The 26,779-nt window shown below is 40.5% G+C and overlaps 1 protein-coding gene across 1 annotated transcript in view; it reads left to right on the top strand.

The window, feature by feature from the left end:
* Window positions 1-5,037: 5,037 nt before the first annotated feature.
* The window catches only part of VEGFC (vascular endothelial growth factor C), a 68,247-nt gene continuing 46,505 nt past the window's right edge, over window positions 5,038-26,779 (top strand). The window contains exon 1 of the mRNA XM_066549060.1: window positions 5,038-5,253. Within this exon, the coding sequence (XP_066405157.1) occupies window positions 5,110-5,253 (144 nt within the window). The 5' untranslated portion in view covers window positions 5,038-5,109. The remainder of the gene's footprint in view (window positions 5,254-26,779) is intronic.

Here is a 26,779-nt window from a genome sequence, read left to right as displayed (position 1 = left end):
AGCAGCTACCCAAGTGAAGAGGAGGTATACAGGAGCAAAATCAGGGGAAACTGCATCTCTTTAAAGAAACAATTATTTCTGTTGAATTGATTTGGTATCGTCGTGCCCTGTTATACCACCAAATTTTGTAAGTATAAATGGGAAGAAAGAAATTTTGAAAAAGCTATCTCATAGCTTATCACTTGGAAAACTACTGCAGGAAGGTATGTATCAAGCTAAGTGTTTGTATGTTTAGTGGTCATGTGCTGTTAGCTCCTAATATTTTTGTTGAATCTAAGATTGTTTATTTAGTGACATGGCTTCGACTATACACAGTTTAGATTGTGCACAGCTTTCAGTTAAGAGGCAGCATAAATTTGCAATCAGTCATTTTATTGTTTATAGTCAGAGGTTATAACAATGAACATCATCAGTCTACAGGATGTTAAATTAATGTTCTATGGATACTTGATGTTGTGTGAGACCTTACATCACAAGAGGGAAGAAAAACTATGGTAAAGAGAAAAATCATAATGTAAGTCAGCTGAATAAAATGTGTGCTAAGGCTTTCTCCATTCTAAGCTTTAGAGATATGTAATTTGCTTTGGTTAATTCAAACACTTTTCTTAAGATGCAGCCTGGTGCTGTCCATTTTTGCATCATACTACCCCTTCATAGCAAGGGTTGGAAGGGTTTTACACTATTGCAGTCATTTAGTCTGTAACACAGAGAAATTCTAATGTTAGATGCCAATGGTTTTGATTTTAACAGTTTAAAAAGGGAATCCCTGAGAACAAAGAAATCCCAATAATCCTGTAATCCTTGAATATCAACCGGTGTCAAAAAGCTGAATTCTAAGGATTCTTGTCTTGTTAATTAATTTTCAAAAGGGACCAATTTTTATACTAAACAAAAGACAAATTTCTAGATAACAAAGTGCAGGCTGCTAGGTCAAGCATTGCAGAAAATGATCTTGCAGCAACGATGTCTTTCTCATTGAACTGAAGTTATTTGTCCCGGCAATAATGCAAGTGAATGGATAAAATGACATTTCAGGAGTCCTAGCTGGAAGTTTGGTGTAGAACAGTTTCCCATGGGGTTTTTCAAGAGAGGATGTCTGATCAAAGCCAAAGAAAATATTTCAGTAGCTATTGATGATCTCCAAGCCACCATGCTTAGATCCTTTTCTAGGATTATATGAGGAAATACTGAATGAGGGCCCATACCAAGATAAAGATAGGGCTTTAAATGTGCTTTTGATGAGTGAGGAAGGACATTGCTCTCATAATCAGTAAAACTGGCAGTACTCCTAAATATTTCCATTAAATTATATTTTATGCAAATAAGAAATGTGGAGAAGCAGATTGCAGCCTCAATTCCACAGTACCCCCCCTTTTCAGTAGCTAAGTCTTCTGTAAAGCTGGTTAGTCTGAGTAGATAAGCAATATGAAAAGAAATGTGTAATAAAACTTTGGATTGCATGATTCAGTGGCAGAAAATGTATCAGTGAGCAGTTAATTTGTCCAGTTTGGCACTGAATCAGAATTACCTTTTCTTTTTTTTTTTTTCCCCTAAACATTTACGGTTATTTACATTTCCCCTAATTTATGGTATCTACACCAGACATTGATATTTTAGACACTAGACACTAATACCAGATTTTTTTTTTTTTTAATCATGAGAGGAAGCATGGTGGAGTCCCATCTGTAAAGGAACTAAGGAAGCTTACTTAATGCCTTCATCTTTTGGGATGACTCCAGAATGGCACTTCCACAGTCTTTTGAGTTGCTGCACACAGGGAGCAATGTTTTTTACCTTTGAGATTTACATTAAACATAAATGCCATGGAAACTTACCAGTAAGACTGATGTGTATTAAAACAAAAAACAAGCCATGGTATCTGATTTTAACTCTTGAGTATGCCTCTGTCTGTCTGTTTAATAGGAGAATGAAAAGGAGATTGCTTTAAACTAAACACAATAATTTAAAGATAATGGAAATCATATTCTGTAAAAAGAAAACATTTGTTAGCATTTATTTCTACATTAAGCAAGTAAACCTCATTATGAAAGCATGCTACTGTTTTTTCTTGCTCTTAACTCTCATGTATTTCCCACTTTCTGCTCACATTTCTTGCAGTGAGTTTTCACACTGCTAACAAATGGATAGGAAACAGGCATTGAAATGCATCCATGTCTCAGAAGCAGAATGTATCTGAAAGGAGCACATCAGGTATTTCTAGACACAGGAGAGGTGTGTTCTTGGCAGACATATATTACACCAACTTGAACAAGGGATTGGGGCCTGGATTTTTAAAACAATATTAAAAGAATTCATTTGAAAGACTCTTATTTCTGACATAAAAATTGTTGTTTTATTTTTCAACAGTAGCTATTGTTGCCATTGAAGCATAAAAGACAGTCAGATCCAGAGCTGCGTCTCTACATTTTTAGGATATCTCTTTAGTCACCTATGTTTATAAGGTCAGCTCACTGTTAGTGTACACAGTGTCACTTAGAATTTTAAATTGATTGTCCTCTAGGCTGATTTCTACTTAATTTGAAAACAAGAGGAGAAATATTAACTATTAGGTGGTGGAGAAAGTATGAAATATATTTTAATTTGTAAACCTTCAAATTAGCCATCTTTTATGGGATGGAGAAAAATACAGTCTAGATTAAGGAAAACCTTAGTGTCCCAGAACCAATGGAGTATTTATATGTTTGTGCACAGAACATATCATAGATTTCAACCACTTTCTTACTAAAACCTTGATTAGACTGAGACTTGAGCCCCCATGCCTATGGTTACTAGCTTTCAATTATGACACTTGAAACTTGCTATACAGGGCAGTTGGTGGAAATGCTCTGTTACATAAAAGCCTTTGATCCCATGATGGATGTTCCATGAATTGTGGGGGGAAGAATGAAAGTGCTGGAGAACTGGGGAAATAAATAATGAAGCCAGCTGATATTATGATGGCACAGCAGGAGCGGTATGTTTCATTCTGTTTTGTGATTTAGTTCCGCGGCTTCTCCTTGCACAGCACTCATTTATTGAAATAATATTATCTGTGCTTGATTTGTCAGGCAGGTTTTATTAAAGTGCTGCACATGAACTTCTCTATACCAGTCTGTGGTACTTTTGAGAGATTTTTAATATATTTACATTCAAATCAGTAATGCTGTATTTCTATTTAGATGGATTTTGCATCCTGGCCTATGCTCTCTTTGGGCTTTAATCCTATGCTTTGATCTGAAGCGCTGTAAGGGTCCAGTGAAGAACAATGGCCTTTTTGATTTATGTATGCTATTTTGTATCTTCATAGCTGTTTTGCTTAACTTCTACCCATGTGTTTATTTCATTGCTTTACTCCATCTTGAAAGTATTTAGAAAAATGTCAGTGCTTCATAAATTTTCTAATGACTACACATCCTCTTAAAATACAGCCCTATTTAAACTTTAGATTTCCTTCTGATTGCAAATGAAGTGATTACTTTCTAGAATCAAAATATTTGTGTAGCAGCATGTTGAAATACCACCTTGGAAATGATAACAAATAAATAAAAAAAAAACCCAGGATGTACCTGAGAGCCTGCCAGAGACACCTTTATGTATGACTCCCAGAATGTTGTTCCCAAAATAATAACATAATGGGATTCCCAAAGAATAAGAGCAGTGTAACATGAGCAGACTGTCAGCATCTAGTCAAAGCAGTCAGGGATCTGCCATCACAGTTGGTTCCCATACAGTCTAATTACCAAAAGATGTACACAAGTGATGCAGAAAACAAGCTAAAAGATTTTTAAATATTTACCCAAGGGTCAGTAATCAAGCAAAAACCAAGAGTATAGGGAATATAACATTTTCCTTTTGCATAGCTGAGATTTGAGCAGGCAGTAGAGTGTTACTTTGATAGCCATATGCTTTCTTTTTAAACTTTTAATCACAGTGTAACTGGAACACAGGATCTGTGCTCAATTTTATTTAGGGCTCTGAATGGGGCGTTCCTTCTCATCGAAGACGGCTTCAAAATGTCATTGATAGGAAGGCTACAAATAATTATGGTGCTCTTTGGATTACTGTTTCTAACACGGCAAAATCCTTTATTCTGCAGCCAAAACTAGCTGCATACTGTCTTAAGTGAAGCTGCCAACACTGCTCAACAAGTAACTGATTAGGATTCACAAAAATTTCTTGGATGATTTCTCTGTCTGAGTTTTACCGAACTTCACCCCTTGGCTTCCGAGCCTAACGCAACGAGCCGGGCACGTCGCTCTTTCCTCGGGGCTGGGACCTGCCGCGGGCTTCGTCTTGGCGGAGCCGGAGCTCGTGGCTGGACGAGCACAGCTCTGCGGGACCGGGCGCGCTCGCCTCCCGTTCCCGGCAGAGCCGCCCCGGGCGGCCTCCCGCCCGCGCTGCGGGGCCATCGCTCCCCGGGGCGCCAGCGGTCGCCGGCGGCGGGAGGCGGAGGCGGCGGAGGAGGAGGAGGAGGAGGAGGAAGAAGGCGGCCGCCGGCCCCTCTCGGCGCGCAGAGGCGCAGGCAGAGGGCGCTTTCGCCATGCGCGGCCGCCGCCGCCGCGCAGCCCCGGGCGCCGCGCACCCCCCGGCCGCGCTGACAGCCGTCCGCACGGCACAGCACAAGCCAGCGCAGCGCGGCGGGGCCCCTCGGCACCGAGCCCCCGGCCTGGCCCGCCCGAAGGAAGGCATCTCCCCGGGTGCGACCGGCCGCTCGGTCCCGCTCTGCTGCTCCCCGGCTCGCTCGCTCTCTCCCTCCTTCCCTTCCCTTCCCTTCCCTCCTCCTCCTCCTCCTCCTCCTCCTCCTCTCTGCGCTTTCCACCTCCCCTGCTCCTGAGTGAGCGCAGCCTCGGATGTCCGGTTTCCTGGTGGGTTTTTTACCTGGCAAACTCTGGATAACTTTGGTGAGAATTTGCAAAGCGGCTGGGAAAGTTGGGAACTCCCCTGCAGGCGCATAGGAGCTGCTGCTACCGCATCTTCTCCATCCCACGGATTTTACTGCCTTGGATATTGCGAGGGGAGGGAGGGGGGAGAGGAAAAGAAGGAGCCTCATAATTTCGGCTGCATTCCTCCGACTGCCCCGCTCCGCGCCCGCTCTGCCATCCCTGCGCCATGCACTTGCTGGAGGTGCTCTCCCTGAGCTGCTGCCTGGCTGCCGGCGCCGTGCTCCTGGGACCCCGTGAGCCGGCCGCTGCCGCCGCCTACGAGTCCGGCCAGGGCTACTACGAGGAGGAGCCCGACGCGGGGGAGGCAAAGGTAAGCCCGTGCCCCCGCTGTAGATGCCAGTTCCTCTGGGCATGTGGCTGCGAGTCCCTGTGAACGGACGGCTTGGGAATTCCACCAAGGAAAAGATGTGGGAGAAGCTTTTTGAAGTGTGTGTGTGGGGGGGTTCCTTAAAAGTTGGGGAAAGGCATTTTTTTAAAAGTGTCTTGAGTTTTCGGGGATGCTGGAGGGCGGGCTGCACGGGAACAACTGCAGAGAGACGCGAAACACCTGATGAGCGGAGGCAGCCCGCGGGCTGCGCTCCTGCCGTGCAGCGGGGACTGCCCGGCGGGGAGCGATCCCGATCCCGGCCGGGGCAGCGGCCCTTGGGCTACGGCTGATGCCGGCCCTGGAGCTGGGGCGCGCCCCGCAGGCGCCTCCGAGCGCGGTCCTGCGCTGGGCAGTGCGGACGGACGGACGGAGGGACGGACGGAGGGCTGAGAAGCGCTCCGGGGGGCAGCTGGGCACAAGAACGGAGCGGCCCGGGAGGCGTGGGAGGACGATGACAGCAAAACCCTAGACTTTCCATTTGTTGAGAGGTCTCTTGGAGTTACTGACGCTTTGGGTGAACTGCTGCTGCTGCTGTGTGACAGAGTTGACGGGAGGTGTAAGGTGACACTCCGGTCTGAAAACCTTAGCTCTGCCCAGATGCATGGTGAAGGTTGGGCTTGAATTCTCGGATTCCAGACACAAATACTTAAAATTCTCGGTTAATTTTTGTTTGCATTTTAAGTTTCGTAACATAAAACTCAAGTACCTTTGGTACTTGTGGTTATGCAGTTCCTGGTATGCTGATGCATAAAAAAGATGCATAGTTTGGGGTTGTATAAGCATGTGGCTTTGTTAGGGAGATCTTTGATGTCTGTCTTACCCTCATCTCATTGTTTTGAAGATTTCTGACATACTTATTGAAAGCAATCATGACCTAGCTCATTCATTATTCATTTCAGTATGGGGCAGGGAGGGAGTTGTGTGGATTGAAATTTAAACTAATATTCTGATTTTCTTCTCCCCCTACGCTGTTTGCTTTACTGATTAAAAGCTTGGGAGCTTTTAGTGTAACTACCTAGGAAATCAAGTTTTGATAGTATACATTAGCTGCACTTCAGGTATGCAAACTGTTGTACACCATATGTTGTACACAGAAGTCATACTTTCATACTTTTCAAATCTGCATGGAAAAGTTTACTGATTATACTGTAGTCTCAAAATATTTTTAACTACAGCTGAATGCTTACACTGCAATATTCTGAGTGCTAATAATGCTATCAGTGATTATCTTGCTTAAAAGTGTATAAAGTGTTTTTCACACTTTAGTATTTTAAAGTAGGAACACAAAATCAATTCAGTTAGCCACTCTTACCACTGAGACTATTTATAAAAATTAAAAAGAAAAGAAAGAATGTCAAAACTTAGTGGAGGGTAAAAATACCTCAACTCCTTCCAACCCATGCCTGTAAGTCAGTTATTTACTGGGTGAAACTGGCATTTGAGTTTTAAAGCCTTGGAATAGCTTATGCTGAAAAGGCAGAGAGACTCCAAGCTGGAGCATAGCACATACTTTGTGTACTTAGACTGCTGAGGTAGAACAGCTGATAGTGAGGGTACTCTCCTCAGTGATGCTTTTGTGTTCCCAGCATACGGTGTGGAAAGTTACTCTGTTTCTTGAAGAAACCTCGAAGTCTTTGGGAGCTGCCACTGCAGTGCATTGTGTATAAGTGCAAGTGCTCCTTGGAAAAAGAGGAACTGTCAGCAAAGGAAGGAAAGGTCAAGAGACCAAGGAGAGTGGGATAGCATGTGTTAAGTGATTACGTTAATAGGAAAACGTTTTTGTGCCTGACTACTGCTGAGTAGTAAGTAGAGAAAAATTCTGGATCCAAGCAGACTTAGTCATGTTGGAAGCCTTTAGTTATGAGTTTGTTGCTTTTGCTGGAACTGTTTGAGTGAGTGAGTACTGCACATATTTGTTTCTGTGAATGTTGAGATGAGTATCTTAGGTAATTATGAAAGGATTAAATAAGTAAACTGCAAATAATTGTTTCAAGGAAAATATGATTGTATTGTCAGTATAAAGCCAACTACTTGAACTTTGTTAACTTCAAGGAAGTTCACAGATGTTATGTTTTTACTTCCCATCAAGATGCCATGCTGCTGCATGTTAAAGTGATGCCTAAGTGCAGGTCATACAGGCCATTGGGTCAGCTCTTCATTCAATATCTTTATTTCTCTTCGCTCCTATTTTAAGAGCTTTAGATTTAGAAAGCGCTTTAAAAAGTGTGAATGAAGTTGAGGCTCCTCCAACATAGGAGGAGCTGGCCAGAAAATAGGGGTATTGTATTTTTAAGCAGGTAATTTTCACGTATTAAACTTGTCTAGAGATTTGCAGCAACTTGGAAGTGTTACAGATATAAATAGTAGTAGTTCTTCATACACAGCTCTTGCAAGGGCATGTTCTGCAGCAAGTGGGCACTGATAAGCTTGTGCAACACTACCTCATCCCTCTCCACTCCTACCCCCCACCCCTACTATTTTTTTTTTTTTCAGCCCAAGGGTAAGGTTCCTTATTTAACAAGCTTTCAGGGCCCAGATTAATACTTTGCAGCTGAACTGTCAGCTCAGTGGGACGGGAATGAGCCCTGCCCGTAAATCACCTCTTGCGGATTTCCTGCAGCACAGGGGGCTGTCCCGAGGAGCTGACCCCTTGGCAGCCGCACCCGCCCCTCCCGGCGGGGCGGCAGCAGCGCGGCCCGGGCCCCTCTCTCCGCCTGGGTGGCTCGGGGTGGAGGGCAGCCCGGTGTAGAGGGCAGCCTGCTCCTTCAGTCAGCGCCCTGCTCCAGGCGGGCCCGGGGGAATCAGCCCTCCTGCCCCGGATTACACGGGTTGGGCAGGGACCCGCCGCCCCGCAGGGATGCTCGGAGCAGCTGCAGCAAGGGGAGGGTGAGCTCTTTTGCAACTTTAGCTCCTTGTACTGTCTTCGAGTGTTTTTATAATGTGTTTAGTCCCTGCTTGTGTTCTTTAGGTAATTTTGTATAAGGAATGTGGGGTGAGTATAAACTATCTACCTGGGAGAGTATTATTTTAAAGAAATAAATGATGCCTTCTTGTTTGTTTGCTGAAGTGAAATGAAAATGAACTGAAGGAACCACGTGGGTGTTCTGTGCAGGAATTAAACTTCTTAGGTCATTGAAAAAAAGGTGTGGCAGTAGCGTGTACCTAGACTTCATTAATGGCAATGAGGTAACAATAGCAGGAATAGATTATTATGGTAACAATACCTGGAATGAAACTGCACAGCTGGCAGGGTTTACCATAGCTGCACCATCATTTTGTTGCATAGTCTTGAGGATTATGTGACTGTGCAAAAGCAATATTGGTCAATTGTCCCGTGTAGTTTGAAAAGGTTTAAAACTATATTTATGTGAAAATTTTTTGTTTTGTATTAGAATGGGAATAGCAAATGAAAATGTATTTACCTGTTATAAAGCACATCCCTGAAAATTTCACTGGGGCCTCTGTACACAGAGAGCAATAAAGTACAGAGCAGTTTGTGCTGTGATTCTGTGATTTAGCACAGTGTAAATGCATGCGCTTACTTGAGCTACATTTTTCCTGGATGCTACCTGAAATATACCTTTTAAATTTGATTATTATAAGATTATTTCAAATCTGACCTAATCACAGAGTGCTGCACATTGACAGCTAACAGAGTTTAAGTACTGTTAGTTAGTGGGAGTGTGAGGGAAAGCAGCGTGTCAGTTTTCTGGCTTTCCTGCTGTCACTGTATCTCCACGGTACAATCTCAGACGCATCAGTTTCATGGCCACCCCTTAGTTCACCAAGTGCTTTACTCTGTGTTCATGCGCAGGTGAGAGATGAGGCTGCTTGGTCTGTTCTGAAAACAAGCACACACCTCACTCCCTGTATTTAAGTGCTAAGTAGAGCACATAGGGAGAAAATTTTTTCCTGCTGCTGCTGTTTAGTCTGCTGCAAATTTTCTTGTCTGTATGTGTGTAACCACTCTCTTTTCAGACGCATGAACACAAAAATATGCTGTTTTTTTTAGAACCGTTATTTGTAGCAGATGCAACAGGATGAACATTGGTAGTAGTAATTATTTTAAAGGCTAAGCAATGCTTCTGCAAACATAGATATTAAACTTTGGTCTGGCCTTTTGTGTAAAGTACAGTACTAAGCTCAGAGAGCTCACTGCACTTTCTAGTTCTTGGAGAGCATTCCTGTCTAGTGTAAGCACACTGGTGTGCCTGGGAGGGACTTCAGCTGTTTGTCAGCAGCAATCCCATGCATTTATGAAGGTTATAAAAAAGCTGTGGAGGTCATTTTAACTGCAGTGTTTAGAGGCATACAGAAGCATCCCATCAAAAGTATTATTTTTAAACTCATTTAGGTTGTGTGTATTCAAAGTCTTGCCTGTTTTTCAACGGTGTGTATCCACTTATTTTAGTAAAAATAAACCAGGACTTAGACTTCAGACTGTTGTAGCTGAGGGTAATGGTAAAAATAATCTCCCACTGATACCCTGCATCCAGGATAGAAGTCTGTTGAGAGCCTTCTGCTGCTGCTTTTTTAAATGTGGTCATTGATTCATGAAAAAAAAAAATCCTTGGAAAAAAAGGGAATCCAACTAAAGTCACACTGGTTTCCTATCAAATGTAATATCCTGTTTAATGTAAAAAAAAAAAATGTGTTACAGCTGTTTGTCGAATGAGTTATAAGAAATTCCAAGCAAGACTGTCCCTGAAAGTTGCAAGTTCTTTTAAAGACTAAGTTGCTTCTTAGGAGTTTTGTTTGGTAAAGTACTAAATTTTGCTTAGTAAGTAGGATAGATATGATTATTTTCCCTATCTATTAGAAATGTGTATTACTTTTAAAATTTCACCTTGGTTCTAGTCAGAGTGATAATGTAATACCAAATTCCCCTCCATGTAAATGTGTTATCTACTTCAAAGAAACTAATGGCTGCATAGATTGCACCAGAATTTTAATTTAAAAATTGATAACTTATGGGAGCATGGATGATTGTTGACTTTGTCAACTTGTTTGTCTTGTTTTGTGTTTATCTGCTCCAGAAGTTCTTTTGGTGACAATATTTGTGTTGCTCCCCCTCTTTGTTCTGCAGTAGTTTGATGGATGTTTTCTTTTGAAATTTTCTGGCTTGTCTAAGGTAGCTACAACTCCTTGCAAGTATTTAGAGACTGCAGTTGTCAGTGGAAGGAATAGATATTCTAGTAAGAAGCTCCTTTTTAGCAAAGTAACCAAGAGAAATGGTGTTCTTTGGGGAAGGAGGAGAAAACATGGGGGAAAATTTCTGATAAGGAGAAGGAAAAAAATCATAACAGTTGTTGTATTTTGATGGTATTGTAGTCTTTACTGAGTGTAGATGAGTGTGTAATCATTCTTCATGTAGATACTAAGGCCATATGTCATCTGCAGCTAACTTTTGGGATATTGTTTATGGATAACTTCAATGAAGAATGATTGCTTGGGGAAGTTAATGACATCAGTTGCCTGACACTGCTGTCACCCTAACTCTGTCTTATTCCATACTGTTCACATAATGACTCTACATACTCACTCACAGTTTTCTGATAGTTTGACCTTCAGAATGCAGCTTAAAAACTGTTGAAGACATTTTATATCTTGCTCCTTACTGAATTGAACAGGACTTTTTATACTGGACAAGGGAAAATTCTGGCAAAGAATTGGACAGTTCTTGGAAGAAGATGCCAGAAGGCTGCTGGGGAGCAAATGACACATGTATTTCTGTCTGGTGTCAAGTGTGGCATCACCTGTGTTACTTCTCCTACCTTCTTGTGGCAGCACTGAGAATGCACTACGTTATTTCAGGAATTGTAAAGAACAAAATCCTTTACACAATTATATGGTTTAATTCTTTGACTTTGCTTACTCAATAGTTATGGTCTGTTGAGAAAGAGAGAAGAGAGGAATTAAGCAGAAGGGATAGCTTCTGAGAACAGATGCAACAATTGACTATTTCCTAATATTTTTCCCTGAAGATGACCCATATTAAGTGCCCCAACACCCCACAAGCATGTGTGAAAACTTCTAATATTTCTAAAGATTTTTAGAAACAGTAGATACCCTGCTCTCCTGCATTGTTGTGGCCTCACCCTGAGTTCTGTGTGCAGTTCTGAGCCCCAGAATTCAGGGATGTGAAGGCCCTTTGATGTAGCCAGAGGAGGACAACAAAGCTGGTGACAAGGCTGAAAGGAATGTCCTGTGAAGAGCAGCTGAGGACTCTGTCCATCTAGCTTGGAGAGAAGGAGTCTGAGGAGTGACCTCCCTGCTCTCTCAGCTTTCTGGGGAGAGAAAGTTGAGAGGGGGGTGCTGATCTCTTGTCCCTCAGGTGCAGTGGTTGGATGTGTGGGAGTAGTTAAACTGCACCAGTGGAGGTTTAGACTGGACATTAGGAAGCATTTTTTTCCTGAGAGGATGATCAAACACTGGAACAATATTCTTGGAGAGGTGGTTGATGCCCTGAGCCTGTCAGTGTTTTGGAGGCATTTGGACAATTCCTGTACAACATGCTCTAGCTTTTGGTCAGCCCTGAAGTGGTCAGGCAGCTGGACTTGGTGATTGGTGTAGGTGTTTTCCAACTGAAATATTCTTTTGTATTTGAGGTTGTTTAAAAGAAGCAAAACTACTGTTGTTGTCCTTCAAGTTACTTCAAACTGCCAAATTCAGCTGGCCAAATGCATTTGCGGTGAACTGCTCCAGCTGTCCAGAATGTACTTGTGGCATCAGTTACAATATTTAGAGCCAAGAGAAAAACTGGCCAAGTGAAGCTTTACACCTTATCTGCTCTTGACTTACTCATGTTTGTGTAGACAATCAAATGTTTGGAGGGCTAGTTAGTTTGTTTAATGGGTGTATTTGTTTCAGAGGGGGAGAGGGAAAGTTACAGCTGGTGGGTAAACTCTCCAGTCTGCGTTAGTAAAAGTCTCTTTGGTTTTCTTTGTTCCCTAAGAAAAAAAAAAAAGGGAAAGCATTTCTTACCTCAAGCGCTGGAAGTATTTTTGAGAGGGTTTTGGTGGGTTTTTTTTGGTGTTCTTGTTTGTTTGTTTTGTTTTGTTTTGTTGGTTTTTAAAATAATCTATTTTTTTTTAATGCTGCCTTTGGAGCCCTGTGAATTTACCAGTCCTGACCTGTCATTCTTCTTGACTAAAAACTGTGAGGTGCTGCACACTATGTGACAGCTTTGTGACTGCTGTGAGATGGAGACTATGAGGATACCATAATAGAAGGGTTCACTTTAAGTCAAAGACAGTGCTTGTATTTCATACCCCTAAAAGGATAATTCTTTATTTGGTGTGCTGTTGAGGAGAGAATCTCTGCTTAATTGCACACTCACTATTACTTAGAATGCACCACTCCTATTTCATCTTAGAAATAAGGAACTTCAGTCAGTCCAGTTCTACCTATTTGTAACTACCCACAGATAAACTTGACAGAAACGTAATTTGCCTTTAAAAGTAATAATAATCAAGAGTCTTGGTGGAAATAAGTAGCAATTCTATAAAAATTATACTATAATGGTTAGATCAGCAGTGCAATTAACTGTGGAAGGAAAATACAAAATAAACTTGTGAGTTGATGTCTTATTGACGTTTGTCCCTTCCCTAGGGACAGATGTTTCCAAATTAAAACAGAGGCTAGCACTTCCTCTTCACCCCACCCACTCTCAAGCACATCTTGCATAATGGGCAGGGCACTGCTGCAGTACAAATACAACAATTTACTTTGTTTCATTTGACTTAAAAATGTCAAATATGTCATATTAAGCATTTAATATCTCTTTGCCACAAGGATATATTCTAATTTACCTCCTTTAGTTCATTAGTACTGAAATATTCTGTGATTTGGAGGAAATGAGATGATCTTGTTAATAAGCAGGCTTGCACAGTACAATCAGTAAATATGGAGAATTTGTTTTTCCAGGAGGGACGGTTACTTTGACTTTCCAGTCAAATGTTTTTCTGGCTGGTTAGAGAAGGGCAAAATGTTGGTTCATTTAAAAATACCAAGAATCTTGTTGAGCAGCCCACAGGGCACAGCTTTCAGGAGAACATTAATAGCTGCAAAAATCCCACAGATGTGATCCCCAATATGGTGGGTATTGGCATGTCTCCTTTGTAAAGTTTAATTTCATCTAAACTGCCAGACAACAGAAGCAAGAGGCTCAAAATCGAATTATCTGAGGCTTTCCTTGCTTGCTGGAGTGTCAGTGGTGCTGAGTTTGTGCTTTCTGCCTTGTGTTCCCAGGCACACTCTGAGCTATGGGAACTTTTTTGAGCACACGGTTTGGAGCGGTCTGGGCTGCTTTTGTGGCTGAGCAGAGCCCAGCAGGTGGGCAGCTCCTGGCTACCTCCGTGCAATTTGTTCCAGCTGCCAGGAATGCCATGTCAATAGCGCTGGACACGTGAGAATGTCCCCTCTTGGGAGGGGTTCAACGTTTGTGTGCTGAGGGAGGTAGTTTAAATTAACAGCTGGACTCAGACTGAGATCAGACCACCTTAGAGTGGCAAACTGGTTGATGAAGGGCTGCCTACAGTTGTGGTTCTCTCCAAGACTGTGGTGTTCAAGTCAGATGAAAGGCAGTCTGTACAACTAAGAGTTGTAAAGTGTTTTGTGATAAAACACTTATATTTTTCTTATCCGAGAAGAGCTGCCGATTTCTCTCTGAGTCTGATATCAGTTATGAAAATTATGAAGATTTTTAAGATTAATGATTTTTTTTTCTCCATGTGGCTGGGCCAACAGGCGATCAAATCACTAAAAACAAATAAAGAAGTAAAAATCTGTAGAGGAGCTCTGAAGTACTTTCCTTTTTCAAATATCTGTGGATGGGCTGTAAAGCAGTAAAAGCACAATGAACCATGAATTTGGAACAGGAAGTAGGGAAAGGAGCTGAGAAGAATTTTCAGAGAGCAGGGCCATGCTTCAAAGGAAGGAAGAATTAGGCTGTTCTCTTGCATCAGGTAGAACTAAAGATTTAGGCAAACTCTAAATTGAACAGTCACTACTAATCTGGATTAACAGCATAAAAAGGCTCTTTGTAGTAATGAAACTCTTTGGATATCTTAGCTAGCAGTTTCAGAAAATTAATGAAATTTTCAAATCCTCATCTCATGTGACAGATGGATGATCTGTTTTTACTTTGAGCCTGTAAGTTGCTGCTTTACTCCATGATTAGTTGGCTTATGCTATATATATATGGAGTATTGAAGTCGCATAGGAGACTATCTGTAGCTGGTCAGACAAAATGCCTGATTAGCCCTATATGCCATTCTCAGCAGTCTCACTGGAGAGCCCATGCTGTATAGCCACTGAACTTGCACCCTGTGCCCCACTGATGTGGCAAAGGATGATTGGAGAGTGGTGTTGGAAACCTCATACACAGTACATGATGAGAAATGATCTGTCACATCTTGCCCCTGGCACACCCTTCTCCCCAATTCCTTCCAGGTGAAGGCTGCCTTTTAGCCATGGCCATGTCTATTCCTGCAAGAAGACGGTACCCAGTGAGTCCTGCCCCCAAAGTTTCTTTTTTTATCCTTGAGCATGTGAGCTGCCCTAATCGATTCACCTGTAGGAAACTTGATGAACAACATCCAGCTGATTTGTCCTCAAACCTCCTCATGGAAATGGCTTGGGAAATTTCTATTCCACTTTTTTCTTCCACCTTTGCATCCCACAGACCACGTTCAGGAGAAATACCTGGTGTGTCAGCATGTACCTGCTCCTTCTTGGCCAGCTGGGGACTTCAGTTAGAAAACTCAGCAGCAGACATTTGCAGCATCCCCAGACTCATCATGTTTGTGAAAGGGCATCCATGGCAACATGCACCTGGCTGCAGGCACTCTTCTGGTCTTTCACTACCTCTTAGTTTTTTTTGGCTGGCCTTCTTTTCTTTTTATTTATGCCCTTCTCATCCAAAGCCCTGCCAAATTAGTAATAGTGAGGATCTGCTTGACAACCTCCTTCTGAGCAAAGAAATGGAAAGTGTCACTGCATGCTGACAGGCTGTTGGCTGCAGCTTGTGAACTTCCTTGCCTTAAATGATGGGGTGTGTGTGTTATTTCATTTTCTTTAATAGCTTTCAGTTGACTTTTATCCAGGTGTTCATTGAGCCCACAGAAGCTTTTCACATCAATCCTTCTCTGTATCAACAAGTATGCCTTTAAGTGGATGTTCTGTTTACTGTACATAATTGTAAATTAAAAAACAACCAAACAAAGGCTCAAGACAAACAAAAGGATTGGTTCTGACACCTGCTGATTAAATATGAAACTTCCCGAGTCCCTCCTCTGGACAAGGCAGGGGGCAATTCTGTTCATGCCACTTGTGGTTTTATTGAGTTCCCTTCTCCACTGTTCTTTTTCAGGCTAAAGATCTTTCTTATGTAACCTGCTTTTTGAAATGAAACTGTTCTTTACCTTTGATCACCTGAATTCATGCCTTCTTAATTCTCTCAAAGACTGCAGAACAAGGAGAGGGGAGAGCCAGGAGTGCACACAAGATTCCATATGTGGGACACAACAGATGTGTGTCAGGACACAAGGATGTTTTGTTCTCTTTCCTAAAAATTCCACTTGTGTATTTGTTTTAAAAGTGTGTCTTGATATGCCAGTATTTTGTAACATGTCAGACATGAGTATGATTAAAGTGCCCCCTTTAAAGAACTACCCATATTTATATTGAAGAACAGGATGGGGGAAGGCATTTCATAGTTATTACTACTTCCTCAAAATTCACATAAAAGTTGTTCTTAGGGGCCTGTTTCAAGATGATGTATAATTATTTAGACTTTTGTGTTCATTATGCTTTTAATGTGTTTTTCTGCCTGCCACATGTGCGCAGTAAGAGATTTAATGGAACTAGCTATCTTTTGAGTTATAAACCATGAGCTATATATTTAATGTCCTTAATGATTTTTCTTTAAAAATGAGATATGGGCTCAGTGTGATCTGTGAAATATGTCAGCAGTCTTGCAAAGACTGTTTATGCCTGCTAACAATAAGATGTTACTGTCAGGCAGGATTTGTGAGGGCTTGGTTATGTGCACTAATTAGGTGCATATGACCAAGCAAATTTTAAAACCTCCCCATGCTTGCAAATTTTTAGATACATGTCAAGCCTAGCCTAAAGCATAAGAATATAGGAAATACCCCACTGGGGCAAGCTAATGGTTTGCAAGTGGCCTTTGTCATGTCAGCAGCATGTGCTGTTCTGTTTAAGGAGAATATTTGGACTTAATCCCCCCCTCCTACTCACCTAACATGCACAGCTGTTGGATTGAGGATACTAGAAGACATCCCTCTGCCTCTTCAGTATCTCTCTAAGGATGTCTTGTCCATGGCTTGGTCTGTTTTCATACTGAAGTTTCTATTAGCAGTTGGTAGATTCTGAGCTACTTCATACCATGAATGGTGCTGCTTTGGGGGCAGTGGAGTTTCTTTGGTTTTGTAGAACTGCAATATGTGCAAAGACTTGTTCTATAGTTAATTTTGATTAATATTATTAAGATTTATAATTTGAACCTTGTGTCACACAGGCACAAAAGTTATTTTCAGCACTTGGGAGGAAGAAAGGGCATTTAATTTGAGGATCTGGGATATATGTCCTTAAATTTTGAAGACCAAACTAAAGAAAGAACATAAATATATCATTTAATTATTTTATTTTGTACTTCAATCAAATACAAATTTAATTAGCTCATATTTTGGCCAGTCAAAGTCAGTGGGTGTATTGTCAGATTTCTCTCACCCTCTTGGTTAAGAGACTGATTTTATTTTCATTTTTGGACCTTTATTATATCTGAGGTGTCTCTTTAGTTGCTGTCTGCCTGTGGCTTTGCCAGCTTGGGGAAATATTTTCCCTCCGGGTCAGAATTAAAATCTGTAGCTATTTTGAGGTGTTTATGATGCCTAAAACCCCTATTGTGGATTTATTAGTAGGAAATTCCATCTTCCAGGTGCCATTTGATGAACCGTAGTGCACTGCTGAGTACACGGGCAATCCATGAGATCCTTTCCTTCTCTTGATGCCCTAGTCCATAGAAAAGTCCAGGAACAGTTGCAAGGGTATTTAGAGGAAGGAGGTGGAGTTGAGTCACAAATTTCCCTTAATTCCCTATTCTCATCTTCTAGGATGAGGGAGAAGATAAGGGAATTAAGAGAAGCCCTTCAGATAAAGATTATACAATGTGAGCTTTAGCAGACATTGAGTGTTACCCCCTCAGAAATGTCTGTAGTCTTCTGAAGAAGACTAAGTCATCTAGGGTTAGGATTTTTTTTTTAAATTTATCCTTGCATTGTTGTTCCTTCTGCTTTGTGGTATTGGGACATTTTTTCTTCTGCTCACTAGAAAAGTACCATGTTCTGCTGTATTTGAGGAATTTATGCATCTTGCCAAAGGTCCCACTGAGGCATATTTGTTTAAATAATTTTTGTTATAATAGAGATATTATCTAACGAGTCATATATTGAATAAAATTGAAGTACTTCTGGATAATGATAACATTTTTGAATTATAAATATTTTTTCATATTTGTGCCAACCTATTGATTTCTGTCATTGTTCTGCACATATTTATTACAATTGTGAAAACAATTACAATTGTATTTAGCTTTGATTTTGTTCTTTCCTTCCTCAAAAACCCTGGTATGTGCATTATCATAAAGCCCCAACTTAGACTATTTAACATGTATTCTTTAAAGACTTAAATTTTTGTCATCACTATACATATTTTTTTTTTACCTTCAAACTGCCTAATGAGGAAGCTGTTAAAAAAGCTTTTTCTGAGCCAGAGTGGGTTGTGTTCATTAGCTAATTAATTTAATCAGAATTGGAATTTCCTTTTCACTTTGAGTTAGTGCCATACTGAAGAATTTAAAGTAAATGCAAAGTCTTAGATGTGAAATTAATTGCTTTTCTTACAAAACTTGCACTGATACCTCAGTAGCAATCCTAAAAGAAAAATTGAATTAATAAATGAAAGAAAAATGGAATTAATGATTTTAGTAATCATTAAAGTAACAGAATTTCATGCAGAACTACTCTAATCCACTGCTTACCAATTTTCCCATCTGCTTTCATAAAATCAGAATTAGTTTGCAGCCAGCATCCTGGTACTCTGATATGTAAGTGCTTTAGCTGGGCTGCAGCAATGGCTTCAAAGTGTTCTAGGAGATTGAGAGAAAACAAAGAAGAAAACCCCACAACCTCTCTGACTCTAGTCAGTGAAGATCACCACAGTTTGAGAAGTTTTACCACCCTCTTTAAGGTCACTATATTTCATGCCAAGCTCTGACAGAGCTCTACCTTGGAAGGACCAATTTTATTATTTGATTATTTTTTCTTACTGAGTTTGCAGTGGTTTTACTAGAGTAGTCTGAAATAAATTAATTTCCTTGTATAATTATGCTCTGTAAGCAAAACTGATAGAAAGGTGTAATTGATCCTACCTGTCTGGGTCCAGCCCTGGTAGTTGAAGAAGGTAGTATCTGTGAGTGACAAGTAATTGTGTTACCTATGGGTTATGGTAAATAAGGCTGTACTTCATTTGACAGAAGAGAGCTCCCGCCAGAAGCCTGTCCCTGTTCTCCTGGTTCTTTCTCCTTCCTCTGCATATGTTGGGAAGCTTCTAGTGGGGAGGGAAGTGCTCCTTTTGGTAGCAGCATGGATTAATGTTGGATTTACAGTAACTGTGCAACAGTTTACTTATGAGTACTTCAGGCAAATAACTCCTAGGGGCTGATCTTGCTTTACTGTGTAGCAAAATTAGGAGTAGTCGTGTACCTGGATGCAGTGTTTCACAAACAACCTCCTCATGACCCATGACTACCAATGGGAACAGATTATTCTAATAAAATTCTTTCTCATTTAATCTTTGTAGGTAATAAGGCTCTTATTAGCTGAATTAATTTTGCCAATTTAATTTTTTTTTTCTCCTTACATACATATAAGATAAGAATAAGCAATATTGAAGTGGAGGGCTGGTAATACTGGAGTGATTGCTAATTTAACTAGTCAGCTGTGCTTCCTGCTGAACATGGCTCAGGAAGAGCTATAAAGCTCAAACTCAGGTTTCCCTGTGATTAGATAGTACTGTGGTTGTGTTCTGTGTAGGGATAAAGTGATCTGGTTAATGACATAATTGTAAACAGGTTAATTTTTGCAACAAATTCCATGTAGTTCATGAGCAGCTAAACTTGCACTGGCAAATAAAAAGACTGTCCATTGGTTATTTATGTTGAGTGATGGTAGTTGTCCAAAATTAGTTCTGTGGAAATAACTAAACTAGCAGAAGGACAAATAAATATTATTTGTCTTCTACTTTGTACTTGGACTTTCAGTGACACAAGTTTGGAGTCTGGGAATCTTTCTCTTGCTGTGATATGAAGATTTATTATCAATGCCTTGCTGTCATTCCACATAAATAATATGTTTGACTAGAGCCAAGATAAATCTGGTAGTGCTGACAAGCATGGAAACCACAAATGTATGAAGTGTATGAATATATACACTACAGCTTGCTACTTCAGTAAAAATAAAGTGTTCAGAAGTTGGATAATGCTAGTGTTAAAAACTTGCTTGTTTTCTGATGTACTTCTCATACTCTTTGGAGTTACCTGATGTTTAGGGACTTTGAAAAGATAAACAAAAATGCCTGTGGCTGTATTGTCCAAATCTAGAGGACAGCCTACAGTCCTCTGCAGAATGGGGCTGGCTGTGGGCAGCTGGGGAGCAGCACCAGCCTAAGTGCTTCCACTTACCTCCCTCACTGCAGCCTGTGAATTACCTGCTGAGCCTAATTTGAGGACTGTGAATTGATGCATAAACTGATACAGCTGAAGGGAGAGAAGCCTGTGCTGAGGGGGCAGCAGGCTTGTGTCCTTTAGGCTTCTTGAGCAGTTCCTGTGTTTTAAATCTATCTCTGATTTCTCACTGTGTTTTGTCTACACCTTGCTTCTCTTCTTCATCAAACTGTGAAATAATCTGATCTCTCCCTTCCCATCTTAGTACCTATAATCATAATTTGTAATTGCCCTTTCTCATGTGAATAAATGGCAATGAGGTTACACCAGGCTGTCACGGCTCTTTGATTCCTTTTCCACTTTTTCTTTAGCAAATTAGTGCCAATGTATATTCCTCATTGGAGTGTGTGTCTCTCCCCCATCTCACTCACCAGCTCCAGATCACAGCTCTCTTTTCCTCATTCTCTCACTCTCTTCTCTGAGATCCAGGTTTCAGCTGCAGACTCCACTATCTTCCCTCTCTGTTTCCTTTCTTTTTCTCATTTTATTCTTAGAGCAAAATGAGCCTTTTCCTGTTTTGTGTTTCTTTACACTGAACTTTATTCTTCTCACTGCTGTTGCTTCATGACCCACTGCAGACCAAAGCTGTACCTGCACAGCAGGTCTTGTTTAGCAGCTGCAGGGAATATACACTGATTGCTCCTTAAAACTTTTTGTGTTTTAGCAGAGCAATCTGCCAAAGTCTACCAGAAATTCATAAGCCGTGAGGCTTATTTGTTGGCTAAATTTTACGGGAGATTTTAAAAGTATGCCCCTGAGGCACCCTTCATTTTTTCTTTCTCTTCTCATCACTCCATATCATACCTCCCTGTCAATTTAAGGTGCTGCAAATCTTCATTGAGGAGGCTGCACTATATTAATGTGGACAAGAAACAGACATTAGGACAGTGCCTCAGTGGAATATCAAGCTTCAGGTTAAAGTCTGTCAAAACCTTTGAATAAACAGCTAGAAACAAGGTCTTACAAGTGGACAAACTGGAGAAGTTCCAGTTAACTGCCAGAACCTGCATAGTTTGGTGCTGCCAGCCCAAATAGTATTTATTCCCATTGCCCACTTGCTTGTTTGTCACCTGCACTGTCCCTTCCTGAGTGCCAGTGGGAGATGTGGGGAACTGGACTGGGAACGTGATCCAATGGCAGCTTGCCTGGGCAGAGGTGTGAGGGTTAAGGAGTACTCTGTTGAACTGTTTTGTTTTATTTTTTTAGTCTAGTTTACTTCTTGGCTTCACATGTGCCTGTGTCTACCTAGGAGACAATTTGTGGGAGGGCATGAATAAGCAGTTGGGAATAGAAAGAGTGAGTGTGGGGTTTTTTTTTGGGATAGTCTAGGACATTTGTTGATCAATAACTTAGATCACAGTGGTACTGTTAACCCAGCTGTGAGGGCCTGTTTTCTTTTCACTTTGCAATGTCCTATGAAAAAATAGCCCTAGAGCAGAAAATGCCTTGAAGGAGGTAGTCATTCTTTGTAAAACATCTGTGATTATTGTGCCTTAACTGCTCAAAGTTTAAGCAACTGAGTCACGCTGTCTGGTCTTGTGTTGTAGCTACAAGACAGAGACTGGCAGCTCTGAGGAATACATGGTGTGGCCTCAGTAACCACAGTTACAAGGTATATTCACAAATTTCAGTTTTCAAAAGTTACTTCATTTAAATGGGCAGGCTGATTGAGGGAGGTTTAAATAAGTGTGCACTTGCACATTTATCCTGTGTAACAGCAGCAACACTTTTCAGTTGCATTTCATGTTTTCCATAGCCTCTTTGGTGAAATTGCTGAGGGATTTTTCTAAAGCATATGAAACTTTTGTCCTCAGATCAAGCTCAGGTTTCTGTAGTATTGAACATCTGCTTGGTGTTTAATACCGTTGGTTGGTGCTGAGTTGCACATAGCAAGTAGCTGAAGGAGAAAGTGAAAGAGATAAAGCAAAGCAGCAATGAAGAGATGGGAACTGCTATCCAGTTTATTCCTACTGCTCCAGTAAAATGTATGCAGAAACTAAGGTTAGTAGGAGCACTATATAGCATACTCTATGCTGAGAGAGTCTAAAGCACACTTGATTTTTTTTGAAGAAAAAAACTGTATATAGATCAATGCTTCTGGCTGCTAGCACCAGCTGTTGTCTTGATTCCCATTCAGTGCTAATACAGTGGAATTTAAGGAGAGATAATTTTAGTATGGAATTTCCTGAGATCATATAGTTTTATTTTAAGGTATTGTTCTGGATCCGGATGCTGTGGCTTAGTTTAGATCTAGCTATAGAATATAATCATCTTGTTCCCACCCTTTTATGTATAGACACACAAACACACATGCACATTCACAATATGTGTCTATATCTATATATAGACATAGATTCTTTAGATAACTTGAAAATAAGAATACAAATGTATGTTTAAAACTGTCATATTACAATTCTGCTATAGCTGAAGTAAAATCACTCAAATTTTTTTTTCATGAATTAATCTCTGCTTTATGGTTTTGTTAATAGTAGGTCAGTTTCAGTTTAGAAAACACAAAATCCAAAAACAAATTTAAAACTAAAATAGTCTGGAAAACAGGTATTTACTGCCAAATTTTAGATTTTTTAACTGCCTATTTTTACAATGCCTAAAACTTTCATACTGACTGTCATGGTTTAACCTCAGCTGCCAAATACCACACAGCTAAGTACCACTGTCCCCAACTCCTAGTGGGATGGGGAGGAGTATCTGGAAAAAGAAAGGTAAAACTCATGGGTTGAGATAAGAACATTTTAATAATTGAATTGTTGAATTATAATAACAATAATAATTCTAATGGGAGGGACAAAGAAAGAGAGGACTAAAACCAAAGAGAGACAAGTGATGCACAACTCAGTTGCTTCCCACCTGATGCCCAGACCATCCTCAAGCAGTGATGGGCTCCTCCGAGTTTCCATACTGTTTGTGATGTTTTCTGGTATGGAATATCGCTGTGGCCACTTAGGGTCAGCTGTTGTGGCTGTGCTCCCTCCCAGCCTCTTGTGCACCTGTTTGCTGGCAGAGCAAGGGAGACTGGAAAGTCCTTGACTTAGGCTAAGCACTACCCAGCAACACAGTGTGTTTTCAGTGTCAATCTCATACCAAATCCAAAACACAACCCTGTACCAGCTACTAAGAAGAAATAAGCTCTCTCCCAACTGAAAGTAGGATGCTGACTCTGTTAAATGGTGAGGAGAGACTCAAATTGGAGATCAGTAAGCTGTTTTTCAGGACCTCGTGCTTATACTTGTTGCAGTCTTGGTGTATCTTACCTAGGTATATATTAAGACTCCAGGATATTTACTTCTTATGCTTGTTAATAATTTATTGCCATAAGATTTCAAGTCTGTATACTCATTGACAGTTGGAATCTCAGGGTAATAGAATGCAGCAAATCTGCATTATCAGGACAACTGTTCATATTTAGGGTGAAACATATTTTCATGCCAAAATCATGTCTTAATTTAGAAAAGATTTTGTAATTGTTAGGTGCCTGACTCATCATAAGTCAAATCACCGTGCATGTTCTCTGATGTGGGTGAGTAGAAGGCTGACTGCTTTCACTTGAAGTATTGTATTATGTTCTGTATCATTTTATATTATAAAAGGTGATCAAGATGTGCACAAGACAGAAGCCACTGAGTTAGTAACTTTCCTTTTATTAATGAGATACTTTTAAGTAGTTTTACAGGTCTTTATTCCCTAATCTGCATTAAATACATGCATGACTGTAACTTGTTTCGTATCTAAATGTGACTGTCCACAAACGTGCCTTTAGATAAACTCAGAAGCCCCTGTGGCAGTGCCAATGAAATAGTTGCCTGTGCTCTCAGATGCCAAAGGCAGGGTCTCTTTCACTCCTCCTCCTGCTTTCTTGCTTCATCTTCATCCTTCTTTAATAGTTTTATTCTGAGTGGGGAAGTGAGACCCAAGTCACCTCTCTCACACTCATTTCATCTGAGTCAAAAGTGTTTTATAGTTACCTCAATTTTTTGGTCCTATTTTCCCCGAACTGTGAAGTGCAATAGAATTCATCTTTCTGCTTAAAACAGAAAAAGTTGTTTTGAGTAGATTGCAATTACAGTAAGACCCAGGTGACTTCTAGGTGAAGTGCAGTTCTTGCCTCAGTACTCCAAGTGATAGTTTCATAGAAAATATGACAAATGAGGAAGACTGAATGCAGTTCCCTATATTTCCCATTCATGTTTTTATGGAAGGCTGCTTAATTTCATTAAAAAGGAAAGTGAAAATTAAAGCAAATTAAAACTCTTACCTCAAATCCAGTGCAGTACTTTGATTTTTTTCAACTTGATAATCCTGACCCTGTCAGTCTCATATTTGATTGCTAATGTACATTGACAGAAACAAAGCATAGGAGAAAATGTATTCTTGAATGCCTGCAAACTGTAATTGGAAGAATGGTTCAGCTGTCCTACCATCCTAGTTTAAATTGCCTTACTAATAAATTGCAAGTGTTTTATATGGTCTGTAAAACAACAACCTATAAAGACAGGGAGAGCAATGAACAAATGTACATTACTGCATCAGAAGTGCTTCCTATGTCATTGTTATCTGCTGTGTCACATAGAGAACCCTTTTTTACCTGCTGCAGTAAAATGCCAGCACTCCCAAATATGAAAAATTGTGATTCCAGCAAAGCAAAATAATGAAAATTTAAACTCCATGATAGTTGAAATAAAACTGATTTACTTTCTAATATTTAACATTATATATACTTGTTGCATAGAAGACTAAATGTGAAATAGTACTAGAAGATTAATTTAAAAGCCAAGTAAGTAATTTCTACATTCCAGTGTTGTCAATGAGACAGCATTATAAGAATCTCACACATATAAAAGGGAACAACAGTGAATTGTACCCCCTTCCCTCTTCTGCATGTGGCACTAGTAAGGCAGGTACTGAGCTACTGTCTCCAGTTTCAATGTCTACAGATGAACTTTTATTCAAGTGATGCATCCAAACATCACTGCAGCCCTATTATACTGATCAGGGAGTAAGATGGGTGTCTCTCTGCATTGTAGTGATTATATATCTCATCACATGATTGGAGGTGATGTTCCTCTTGTCCCTAATTGTCCTCTTACAAGTGCACATGCTGCTTTTATGTGAGTGTATATTAATCCATCATAGATCAGTAAGCAAGAGTAGGTGTCTTCATGGCTTGTCTGTTTCTAGTTAAGTGAAGAGAGAAGAGCTGTGATCTTTCCATAAATGTTATGACAGGGAGCAAGCTGTGTGAGTAATTCATGCAGCCCCAGCTTGCCCTTATTTATGTCTTGAAATATCTGAAAAAGAGGACTGCAGGAAGCTGTAGCTACGTGCAGAAGGAATTATTCTAGTGAGCCAAATCCAGTCAATAATTTTGGGCATCTCAGTCCAAATGACCTTTCTGGCTTTGGAAGAAATATTTAATTTTTTTTGAGCTTTTTGTCATTGCTGGGCTTTGTATGGAAACATATGTGGAAGTTTGAATTGTGCCTCCAAGAGTTTAAATAAAACAGTAACAGTTCTGTTTGAAGATGGAAATAAGATTTGGCAATATTGCTAACAGGAAAAGAAAAGCTTTCAAGCAGTGAATTTAGAGAACAAATATAATTTTTTTCATAATTAAATATAAATGCACTTTTCCTCAACTGAGCATGCTAGACCTGAAATACACTTTGCATATTAAAAATATGGGGCTGTTTTGATCTGTTAAGGAGTATAAAAGTCATAAACTAAAGAAGTGAAATCTATAAATCTAAGAGTTATTTTGGCTTGAGTTCTCTTATTTGGGATATAAAACTGAGTAAATAAGTGTATTAGTTCAGTAGTTACTCTGGGCTAGCACTTAGGTGAAAACAGAATGCAATCCATGTTTTGTCCCAATCTGCAGACTTATGTCAGACCCACACGTAGAAAGAAACAAAATATGGAGCCAACATCCTCAGTAGAAATCCCAAGTCTTTACTCTTAGCTATACTTTTGGGTAAAAGATCAAGGGTCTGATCTTTGCGGCGACAAAGTGGGGAAAAGGGGCAACAAGCTGCTGAGGGCCAGATGCTGTGATCCAGTGTGACTGCACTCAGGTTATCCATGGCTGGCCTGTTGGCATAGAGATGCTGGGTAGCTGCCCGGTGTGAAGCAAGATACCCTGATGGTTGGGCAGCTGCTAACACTTGCTGGGTGGTTTTGAACTTCTGATAGAAACTTTACTGGGATAACAGATACCCATTTCCAAGGAAAGCATTCAGAGTACCAGACCGTACATAAAGAGTGGTCACTGACCCCTTCTTCTAAGTGCAATTTTTAGATGCAAGCACCTGTTGCACTTTGCACAAAACTCAAGCTTTCAGAGTGTGCCAAAGTGATCAGCTTCCTGGAGAGATTCTCATTGGTGACCCTCCTTTGTGAATCCCAAATAACTTCATGTGTGCAAATGGTGCTTGGATATGCTGTTGTTTCAAACTGGTAAGCAGGTGTGGGTAAGTGTGGTGAAACACCTTTGGGTATTGAGCATGGTTAGCCAGAACTTGCAACTTCAGTGAATTTTGTTGTCCCTGCAAATATAGCCAGATGGAATGCTGTTTGTGTGGCATGTGATAGAAGTGCGTTAGGTGCGTCTTTGGTGTACGTCATTTTCTATCATAGGCCAGAAAGAAA

This window comes from Molothrus aeneus, chromosome 4 (genome assembly GCF_037042795.1).
Source record: "Molothrus aeneus isolate 106 chromosome 4, BPBGC_Maene_1.0, whole genome shotgun sequence".
Classification (NCBI taxonomy): domain Eukaryota; kingdom Metazoa; phylum Chordata; class Aves; order Passeriformes; family Icteridae; genus Molothrus; species Molothrus aeneus.
The sequence above is the reverse complement of the archived record's forward strand: the minus strand, read 5'-3'. Positions and strand labels throughout refer to the sequence as shown.